We start from the raw sequence: 10,559 nt of genomic DNA, 5'->3' as shown, positions 1-10,559 counted from the left end.
GGGGGAAGAGAGAAAGGGAAGAGAAAAAGTTAAAGGAAGAAGAAAGGGAAAGAGAGAGAGAGAGGAGAGGAGAGACAAGAAAGGGATGTGAAAGGAAATGGAGAAGGGGAAAATTATTCAAGGTTAATTCTCCAAGAATGTTTACAGTCCAATAATCCCGAGCAAGAAAGTTGTGCCTTAGATGACTGTGTGACGATCCCTCTTCCTCGTTCCCCTACACCACAACCCCCTGCCCCATTATGTTGAATATTGTCCCACTTTATTTAATACAAAATTGACGGGCAGGAAAAGACCAGCTGTTCCATCAAGCCTGCCCACTCCTGATGGCCACAGCATCGGGACTAAATGCTTCCTCCCTCCCCTCAAGCCACACAATCTCCTGGGAGAAGCAAATACTGCAAACTCAGCAAAATAAGGGGAACAAATATTTTGGAACATTAGCTGGGCTGTACCTGGAGCCTTAACATGACTGCCTCTTCTCGTTGGGTTTTCCAATCTACAAAGCAATTGTTTCTTGGTCATTTTCTGTCTTACCCACGAAACAATGATGTTGGGATTAAATAGCGAGTGAAGGGGTAACACAGGCACTGGGGCTCACCGTAGGATAGAGAGGCTCTTGGCTCCGATGTCCTGGCATCCGTGCTGTATCCCTGCGATGAGGTAAGGTGCGAACTTGTGGATCGAGCCCTTGTCCTGAATCGATCCCGACACTCCCTGGGCCACTTTCACCTTATCACCTTCACTGAACACAACGCAATTCGGAATTACCATCGAGGGCAAGGATCCCACAAACTGCCCCGTGGATCGAGTAGAGCCACGGTACAATCCCCTCGCTCACCGCACCTGGTCTGTGCTGAGTTAGGAGGTTCGGAAGGGGTGATGCTATTGCCCCCACAGTTGAATATTCCACCAGTGCTCACCGTCCGGGGTCATTCCCGAAGAGTGGCCACTGCAGGGTGTCCTGAGCCTGTGAAATCCCTTTTACGGGTCGAGGGGAAAAGAGCGGGGCCCGGGCTTGAGCCAAGGGTGAACTGGGGCAGGGCACATGGGAGTGCGGGGGCAATGAGGATGATAATGGGGTTTAACTTACTTGTGTAGAAATGAGCCTTCTGTGGGGCGGGGGGGGGGGGGCATTGTAGCAAAAGATAAATCCTAATTTTTTGATTTGAATACATTAACTTGTTCCGTTTTTATTCAATCACATGTAACTCACCCGTGTGACAGCATTCATTAAACCGGTTAAAATATATCAACTCACATACAGGTTGCTCTCTCAGTTGAGGCTGCAGCTTATATCAGACGGGAGAGGATCGGGGAAGTCTGTCCGCCCCTCAGTACATAGAGGGACATGACAGGAAGCTGGTGATCACCCTGCTGCAGCATCCTGCCCAGTGACAGCGGCTCACAGCCTTACCTAAAGTAGCGTTTCTGACTGTTTGTGTTTTTCTCCATTGCGTCCAAGGACCCCATGCCACGGTACTTCTTCAACCTTACTCCATCCGAGAAGAAGTACTCCCCTGGGGCCTCCGTGGTAGCCGCCAGCAACGAACCCATCATCACTGAAGGGGGGGGGGGGGGTGGGGGTTGTGAAGAGATGAAGGGAGAGAGGGAGAGGGGAGAAACAGAAAGATAAAGTGTCAAATTCTGCCCCATAACCCTCGCGTGCCTTGCTAAAACCTGGAAAGGGATGGAATATTGGGCAGGTACCTGTCGAGGCTCCCAAGGCCAGAGCCTTCACCACATGTCCGACTGTCTGGATTCCGCCATCAGCGATAACCGGGACCCCAAATCGTCGCGCGTACTCTGCCACTTTGTATACCGCAGTTCCCTGAGGTCTGCCGCACGCCATAACTGAAATGAAAATTAATTGTACAGATTAACCAGCTCAGTCTCTGCCCCACTTATGTACTCTCCACCAGCCTCAGAGATCCGGCATTGTCCCAGGATTGGCCATCGACAGTGCAGCCAAAGGAACACCCACCTGTCGTCCCTGGGGTCGGGGACCTTTCACCCCCGACCCCCTAATAGAAGGGCGATGAATAGCTATCCCATCAGTGGAGCAGGGGAGAGGGTGAACTTGCACACCAGCCGAGCTGAATTTTCTGTATGGCTGATTCAGGCCAAACCTAGGGCTTGGCTACATCAAAGGCACTATATAAATGCAAGTTGTTGAACAACCAGAAGCTCGACACCATCTAGAACACAACAGTTCGCTTGGTCAGTGCCTCTGACACTGGGCTCAGTGCCCATCCCCTCCCCCTGTGGCTGCAGTATATGATTTACAGCTACTCACCAAGGTTAGTTCGGCAGCAACCCCCTCCTCCCCGGTGACCACCATCACCGAGAAGGTTGAAATCAGCAATGTCATGCGAACACCATCCTAACTTGGACATATATACAGGTAGAGCGTGAGAAATCCGGAAACCTCGGGACCGAGGCCTTTCTGGATTTTGGATCATCTTTCTGACGTCCCGAATCCTGAATCGCCTGGGTCGACCGGGGGGGGGGCGAGGGTGTTGGCGGGGGGCCGGCGGAGTGAGGTGAGGTTGGCGGTGAAGCACAGGGGTGGGTGGCGTCAGAGCGGGGGGAGGTCGGGGAGAGGTGTCAGAGCGGGGAGAGGGCACCGTTGGAGCAGGGAGGTTGCCGGCCGGGAAAAACCTGCGTTGAAGACCTGCAAAAAAAGGTAAGTTGAAGTTTTTATTTTAAAATTATTTTTCAGCGGTTATTCGGTTTAAAGAAATGTCCAGATTCCGGAGCATTTTTCAGATTCCGGACGACCCCGTCACGGATTGGTGTCTGGATTCCGGAATATTCCAAATTTCGGAACTCCGGATTTCAGACGTTCAACCTGTATTGGATTCTGCCATTATTGCTGTTGATAATCACATCCAGGACTGAATCATGTTCATTCTGATAGTTGGGGTTTGTTTCTGGTGATATTAATAACCCCTATAACTGGCTGGAGATTAATATTCTGGATCAATGCAAAGTAAATCAAAAACCGAAGTCAATGGGAATCAGGGAGAAAACTCTCCAGTGGCTGGAGTCATACCTAGCATAAAGGAAGATGGTTGTGGTGATTGGAGGTCAATCATCACAGCCCCAGTATATCGCTGCAGGAGTTCCTCAGGGCAGTGTCCTAGGCCCAACCTTCTTCAGCTACTTCATCAATGACCTTTCCTCCATCATAAGGTCAGTGCCACTCGCAACTCCTCAGATAATGAAGCAGTCCATGCCCGCATGCAGCAAAACCTGGATGACATTCAGGCTTTGGCTGATAAGTGGCAAATAGTATTCGTGCCACACAAGTGCCAGGCAATGACTATCTCCAAAAGCGAGAGTCTAACCACCGCCCCTTGGCATTCAATGGCATTACCATTGCTGAATCCCCCACCATCAACATCCTGGGGGTCACCATTGACCAGAAACTTAACTGGACCAGCCAAATAAATACTATGGCAACAAGAGCAGGTCAGAGGCTGGGTATTCTGCGGCAAGTGTCTTACCTCCTGACTCCCCAAAGCCTTTCATAAGAATGTAAGAAATAGGAGGAGTAGGCCCTACGACCCATCGAGCCTGCTCCGCCATTCAATAAGATCATGGCTGGTCACTGACCTCAATTCCACTTTCTACCATCTACAAGGCACAAGTCAGGAATATGATGGAATACTCTCCACTTGTCTGGATGAGTGCAGCTCCAACAACACTCAAGAAGCTCGACACCATCCAGGCGAAAAACAGCCTGCTTGAATTGGCACCCCATCCACCACCTTAGACATTCATTCCCTCCGCCATTGGCGTACCGTGGCTGCAGTGTGTACCATCTACACTGCAGCAATTAGCCAAAGCTTCTTCGGCAGCACCTCCCAAATCCGCAATCTCTATCACCTAGACGGACAAGAGTAGCAGGCACATGGGAACACCACCACTTCCAAGTTCGTTGGATATATTCAAGAGAGTTGGATATGGCCCTTACAGCTAAAGGGATCAAGGGATATGGAGAGAAAGCAGGAAAGAGGTACTGAGGGATTGATCAGCCATGATCTTATTGAATGGTGGTGCAGGCTCGAAGGGCCGAATGGCCTACTCCTGCACCTATTTTCTATGTTTCCCCTCCAAGTCACACACCATCCTGACTTGTAAATATATCGCCGTTCCTTCATTGTCGCTGGGTCAAAATCCTGGAACTCCCTCCCTAACAGCAATGTGGGAGTACCTTCACCACATGGGCTGCAGCGGTTCAAGAAGTCGCCTCACCACCATCTTCTCAAGGGCAATTAGGGATGAGCAATAAATGCTGGCCTTGCCGGCGACACCCACATCCCAGGAATGAATAAAAATATATCATTGGCTGCGAAGAATTTTGCAACGTCCCAAGGTCATGAAAGGCGCTATAGAAATCCAGGTTCTTTCCATTTTTCTTTCTTTCCATCATTGCTGGGTCAGTATCCTGGAATTCCCAACTTAACCCCGTTATGGGACCAGCTCCATTACAAGGATTGCTGGTTCAAGGAGAAAGCCCACTGCCACCATCCCGAGAACCAAGACGGGCAGATTCACTGATATTACCTGATATTGAAGACAAAGGAATACGAGGACCCGATGTGGGCTTTGCATAGTTACCGTCCCACTAAGGTCAATGATCACAGTTATGTGGCAATTGTTGCCAGGAGACAGCCTGGGCTCTCAGTGCTGGAGGAGCTGAGAATTCTGTCACTGACAGGTGCCTGCCTGCGATGCTGTTCACTGTCACCAGAGGACAGCAGCGCACTTACCAAGATAACTGCAATTGTGCCCTATACTGGCCCAATAGTGGCACTGCGCACACTTTCCCCAGTTTGCCACACCCCACCATCAGCTAATTCCCATCCAGACCAAGGGGATGGGGCATCAGCAGGAAAAGCATTCAAATCTCAATCAGATCCCTCCCCACTAAGACCTGTGCCAGTCAGTCCGTGCTATTTGCTTTTTTTAATTAATTCTCGGAATGTGGGCATTGCTGGCAAGGCCAGCATTTATTGCCCATCCCTAGTTGCCCTTTGAGAGGTAGTGGTGGGTCTTCTAGAACCGCTGCAGCTCATGTGGTGAAAGTACTCCCACAGTACTGTTAGGTAGGGATTTCCAGGATTTTGACCCAACGACGATGAAGGAACGGCAATATATTTCCAAGTCAGAATGCATTGTGACTTCATAAAATGATACAGCGAGAGAGCTGAGTGTAAGAAGCAAAGTCAGGTGGGGAAGGGGACTCTAGTTTGGGCATACGTTTCCCAGAGAAAGACATGGAGTACAAATGGGAGGTGGGGGGTGGGTCGAGAGAGAATTATTTTTATATAGCAAAAAAACTACAGGTGCTGAAACAATGAAGAGAAAGTGCTGGAAACAGTCAACAGGTCAGTCAGCATTTGACCTCCACCGTCCCATCCCATCCCCCGCCTCAGATGAGATGAGCACAGAGCAGGAATCAAACCCCAGAGCATCTAATCCCTTTGGTTTAGATACATTTCTTTATATTTTGGCTCTCGGAATGTGGAAATGCTGCATTTATTGGCCATCCCCAGCAGCCCTGACAACTGGGTAACTCGCTGGGCCAATTCAGAGCAACCTGTGGGGGGTGGGTTTGGGAAGACAGAGACCCGAGCTGTCTCCTTACCTATTACTAGTTCTCGCTTTTAACCTCGCTGGTCACGGTGTACAGGACTCAGTGTGGGGGGTCAGAGCGCTGGGGCGAGGGGCCAGAGCGCCGGCGCCTCGGGGGGGGGGGGGGGGGGGGGAGCGCCGGCGACTCGGGGTGAGGGAGGGTCAAAGCACTGGGGGCCAACCCGAGTAATCTCTTGTACACTGGAACCCTGAAAGTGAAGTGTTGAGAATTATTCACCGCACATCCCAGAATTATATTCTGTGGTATCAGTTAAAATATTCTATCAGAATGGGCACTGGACCCCATACAATCCGCTTCCGACAAGCACTGAGTTATCGAGAAGTCCATTTTGCTCTCCAATTGAGGGATGTTTGTGTTGACCTTCTTGCGCCAAGTGTCAATCACTCACGGGTCAGAGTAAAGCTCTCTTTACTCTGACCATGTTACACAGATCCCACCTCAGAACAGCGCCTCCTACTGCATCTATCAAAAATTTTTAACAGAATGTTGGCCTTTTATCTCAAAGGGGGTTGGAATACAAGAGAGGATGTGATGCTTCCATTGTAGAGAGTCTTGGTCAGACCCCATCCCCCGCCTGAATACTGCGTTCAATCTGGCCACCGCACTTTAATATACAGAGGACTTGGAGAATTACATTGGGGATTAAAGGGTTAAATTATAAGGTCAGGTTGTATAGGTTAGGTGAGTGGGCAAATGCATGGCAGATGAAGTATAATGTGAATAAATGTGAGGTTATCCACTTTGGTGGTAAAAAGAGAGACAGACTATTATCTGAATGGTGACAGGTTAGGAAAAGGGGAGGTGCAACGAGATCTGGGTGTCATGGTACATCAGTCATTGAAGGTTGGCATACAGGTACAGCAGGCGGTTAAGAAAGCAAATGGCATGTTGGCCTTCATAGCGAGCGGATTTGAGTACACGGGCAGGGAGGTGTTACTACAGTTGTACAGGGCCTTGGTGAGGCTACATCTGGAGTATTGTGTACAGTTTTGGTCTCCTAACTTGAGGAAGGATATTCTTGCTATTGAGGGAGTGCAGCGAAGGTTCACCAGACTGATTCTCGGGATGGCGGGACTGACATATCAAGAAAGATTGGATCAACTGGGCTTGTATTCACTGGAGTTCAGAAGAATGAGAGGGGATCTCATAGAAACGTTTAAAATTCTGACGGGTTGAAACAGGTTAGATGCAGGAAGAATGTTCCCAATGTTGGGGAAGTCCAGAACCAGGGGTCACAGTCTAAGGATAAGGGGTAAGCCATTTAGGACCGAGATGAGGAGAAACTTCTTCACCCAGAGAGTGGTGAACCTGTGGAATTCTCTACCACAGAAAGTTGTTGAGGCCAATTCACTAAATATATTCAAAAAGGAGTTAGATGTAGTCCTTACTACTAGGGGGATCAAGGGGTATGGCGAGAAAGCAGGAATGGGGTACTGAAGTTGCATGTTCAGCCATGAACTCATTGAATGGCGGTGCAGGCTCAAAGGGCCGAATGGCCTACTCCTGCACCTATTTTCTATATTTCTATAGACTTGCCTTGTATTCCCCGGAGTTTATACGGCTGAGAGGTGATCTAATCGAGGTGTTTAAAATGATAAAGGGATCTGATAGGGTAGATTGAGAGAAACTATTTCCTCTGGTGGAGCTGTCCAGAACAAGGGGGCACAATCTTAAAATTAGAGCTCGGCCTTTTAGTGAAATCAGGAAACACTTTCCACACAAAGGGTAGTGGAAATCTGGAACTCACTCCCCTAAAGGTCTGTAGAGGCAGGGGGTCAACTGGAGCTTTCAAGATTGAGACGGAAATGTTTTTGTTGGGTAAGGGTATCAAGGGATATGGAGTGAAGACATGTAATTGGAGTTGAGGTACAGATCAGCCAGGATCCAACAGAATAATGGAACAGGCTTGAGGGGCTGAATGCCCGCCTCCTAATCCTGTGTTCAAGTGGCACATTTTTCCATCTTTCACATTAGTCATCCTGTTCCAAATTCGACATGGCTCGGTGCTGTGATCCAGTGCCAGACCACACGATGCCATTTCACGGAGGTCCCTTACAGCCAGCACAGGAACGTTCATCTCATTAAATCTGGATTGCTATTTGGATGCCAGTCCGAGGTGAATGGCCAGATCTATCCCTGCTGCCCCAACCAGTCCTCTGCGCACTTTATCCTTCCCTCATCCCGCTTACCGCAGGATCCCGAACCCACCTTCTTGAGTGATGCAGATTGAGCCGCAGCCCATCCCGACCCGGAGACCGTCCACTCCCGCGTCAATCAGGTTTTTGGCTTGTGCCGCGGTTACCACTGTGAAAGGAGAGGAAAAGGATTAACATCTAAGAGAAAGGCCGCATCAGATCTCCCCGTGGCCTGGGGTCTCCCACACGTGGCAGTAGTCTTGCCCAGGGGGTTGGGGAATGGTCAGGTGCTTCCCAATAGCCACGGGGCAGGAGAGGGAGATCGGGTCATTTTGCTCGTGTGAGACAGAAAAGCACAAAAAAAGATATGCGGCCCAACAACCCCATTTCAGCCACTGCCCATGTACACTGTACCCTATCCACCCATTTAATCTCCTCCCATAGCCCCTGTATACTCAACACACCCATTTAATCTCCTCCCTCAACCCACGTACAAACTCCCTCAGTATTGCACTGAACTGTCAGCCTGGATTATGGGCTCAAGTCCTCGAATGAGGCTTGAATCCATGACCTCCTGACATAGGCGAGAGTGCTACCAACTGAGCCAAGCTTAGAAGGGAAGGGAGAAGCTGGAAGGGGGTGAAATACAGCCAGTGTTGATCTTCACTTACCATTCCCACCAACCACCTGCAGCTCTGGATATTTCTGCTTAATGTAACGGATCATGTTTATCTGGAAGACGGAGTTTCCCTGGGATGAATCCTGGAATCGAGGGACAAATGTGGATTACAAAACTAATCCTAAAAGTCTAACATTCCCCTTTCTTAAAATTGTGCAGTGGGGTCTCATGTCCACCCAACCGTTTTAACGTCTGATTCGAACGACGGCACCTCCATCCGAACAACTGTCAGCTGTGACGTGGTAGATAACACTCTCACCTCTGAGTCAGAAGGTTGAGAGTTCATATCCCTTTCCAGAGTACAAAAATCTAGGTTGACACTCCAGGGTTGTATTGAGGGAGGCTGTACTGTTGCAGATGCTGTCTTTTGGATGAAATGTTAAACCGAGGTCGTGTCTCCTCATGTGAACGTAAAAGATCCCATGGCACTATTTCAAAGAGAAGCAGGGGAGTTATCCCCAATGTCCTGGCCAATATTTATCCCTCAATCAACATCACTAAAAACAGATTATCTGGTCAATGTCACATTGCTGTTTGTGGGAGCTTGCTGTGCACAAATTGGCTGCTGCACATCAAAAAGTACTTCACTGGCTGTAATGCACTTTGAGACATCGAGGTTGTGAAAGTGCAGCACTCCCTCAGTACTGCACTAGCCTGGATTATGTTCTTATGTCTCTGGAGTGGGACTTTAACCTATGACCTTCCAACTCAGGCCAGAGTGCGACCCACTGAGCCGTCAATGGAAGTGGACGTAAATGGAGTCAGGTCGCAAGGAAGCGTCTCTGCCGACCACTGAGCCACGGCAGACAAACTCTCACTGTCCTGAATTCTTGTCCGGTTCTTACCAATACAACAACATCCACCCCAGCCTGCATCAAGAGGTCCAGCCTGTATTTATCATCCTCCCGTGTTCCGATGGCTGCGCCACAGAGCAGCTGTTTCCGCGAGTCTTTTGAGGCCAGTGGATAATCCCGATTCTTCTTCAAGTCCGTCCGCGCAATGATCGAGATCAGCTCGTCCGCGTCGTTAACAATCGGCAGCTTCCCTGAACAGAGAAGAAAAAGGCTGGTCACTCTCAGCCCCCGAGGGCAGCACTGGTCACTCACAGCCCCTCCGAGGGCAGCACTGGTCACTCATCCAACTCCCACATTTCCCCTCTTCCTCTCCCTCACCGTTCCCCACGTTATCCCCCCCCCGCCACCCACCGTTCCCCTCCCACCCACTGTTCCCCATGTTCCGTCCCCCACCCACCGTTCCCCATGTTCCGTCCCCCAGCCACCGTCCCCCATGTCCCCCCCCCTCACCCACCGTCCCCCATGTCCCCACCCACCGTCCCCCAAGGACCCCCCACTCCACCATTCCTCATTTACCCCCACACCACCATTCCCCAAGGCCCCCCCATCCACCATGATCCCCCCCACCACCATTCCCCAAGGCCCCCCACCACCATGTTCCCCCCCACCACCATGTTCCCCCCCACCACCATTCCCCAAGGCCCCCCCCCCCACCGTTCCCCATGTTCACCCCACGCCCCCCCCGTTCCCCATGTTCACCCTACCCCCCCGCCACCGTTCCCCATGTTCACCCCACAGCCCCCCCCACCGTTCCCCATGTTCACCCCACAGCCCCCCCCACCGTTCCCCATGTTCACCCCACAGCCCCCCCCACCGTTCCCCATGTTCACCGCCACCGTTCCCCATGTTCACCCCACCCCCCCCCGTTCTCCATGTGTGCCCCCCCCACCGTTCCCCACGTTCGCCCCCCCCACCGTTCCCCATGTTACAGCCCCACCCACCGTTCTCCCCCCCCCCCCACCGTTCCCCATGTTCCCCCCCCCACCGTTCCCCATGTTCCCCCCCCCCACCGTTCCCCATGTTCCCCCCCCCCACCGTTCCCATGTTCCCCCCCCCCCCACCGTTCCCATGTTCCCCCCCCCCCCACCGTTCCCATGTTCCCCCCCCCCCACCGTTCCCATGTTCCCCCCCCCCCACCGACCGTTCCCATGTTCCCCCCCCCCACCGACCGTTCCCATGTTCCCCCCCCCCCCCACCGTTCCCATGTTCCCCCCCCCCCCCACCGTTCC

The 10,559-nt window shown here is 51.4% G+C and overlaps 1 protein-coding gene across 1 annotated transcript; it reads right to left on the bottom strand.

Moving 5' to 3' along the window:
• Positions 1–206: 206 nt before the first annotated feature.
• LOC139250460 (inosine-5'-monophosphate dehydrogenase 1-like) lies at positions 207–9,521 on the bottom strand (the record flags this gene model as incomplete). The annotated part of the gene is made up of 7 exons (XM_070872860.1): positions 207–496; positions 599–742; positions 1,415–1,559; positions 1,708–1,851; positions 7,871–7,966; positions 8,469–8,559; positions 9,322–9,521. Coding segments are annotated over 7 exons (1,079 nt in total), but the record flags the coding sequence as incomplete, so codon positions are not given.
• Between the last annotated feature and the right edge of the window lie 1,038 nt (positions 9,522–10,559).

This window comes from Pristiophorus japonicus, unplaced genomic scaffold, assembly GCF_044704955.1.
Source record: "Pristiophorus japonicus isolate sPriJap1 unplaced genomic scaffold, sPriJap1.hap1 HAP1_SCAFFOLD_3770, whole genome shotgun sequence".
In the NCBI taxonomy this organism is placed as follows: Eukaryota; Metazoa; Chordata; class Chondrichthyes; family Pristiophoridae; genus Pristiophorus; species Pristiophorus japonicus.
This window is presented reverse-complemented; position numbering and strand designations above follow the sequence as displayed.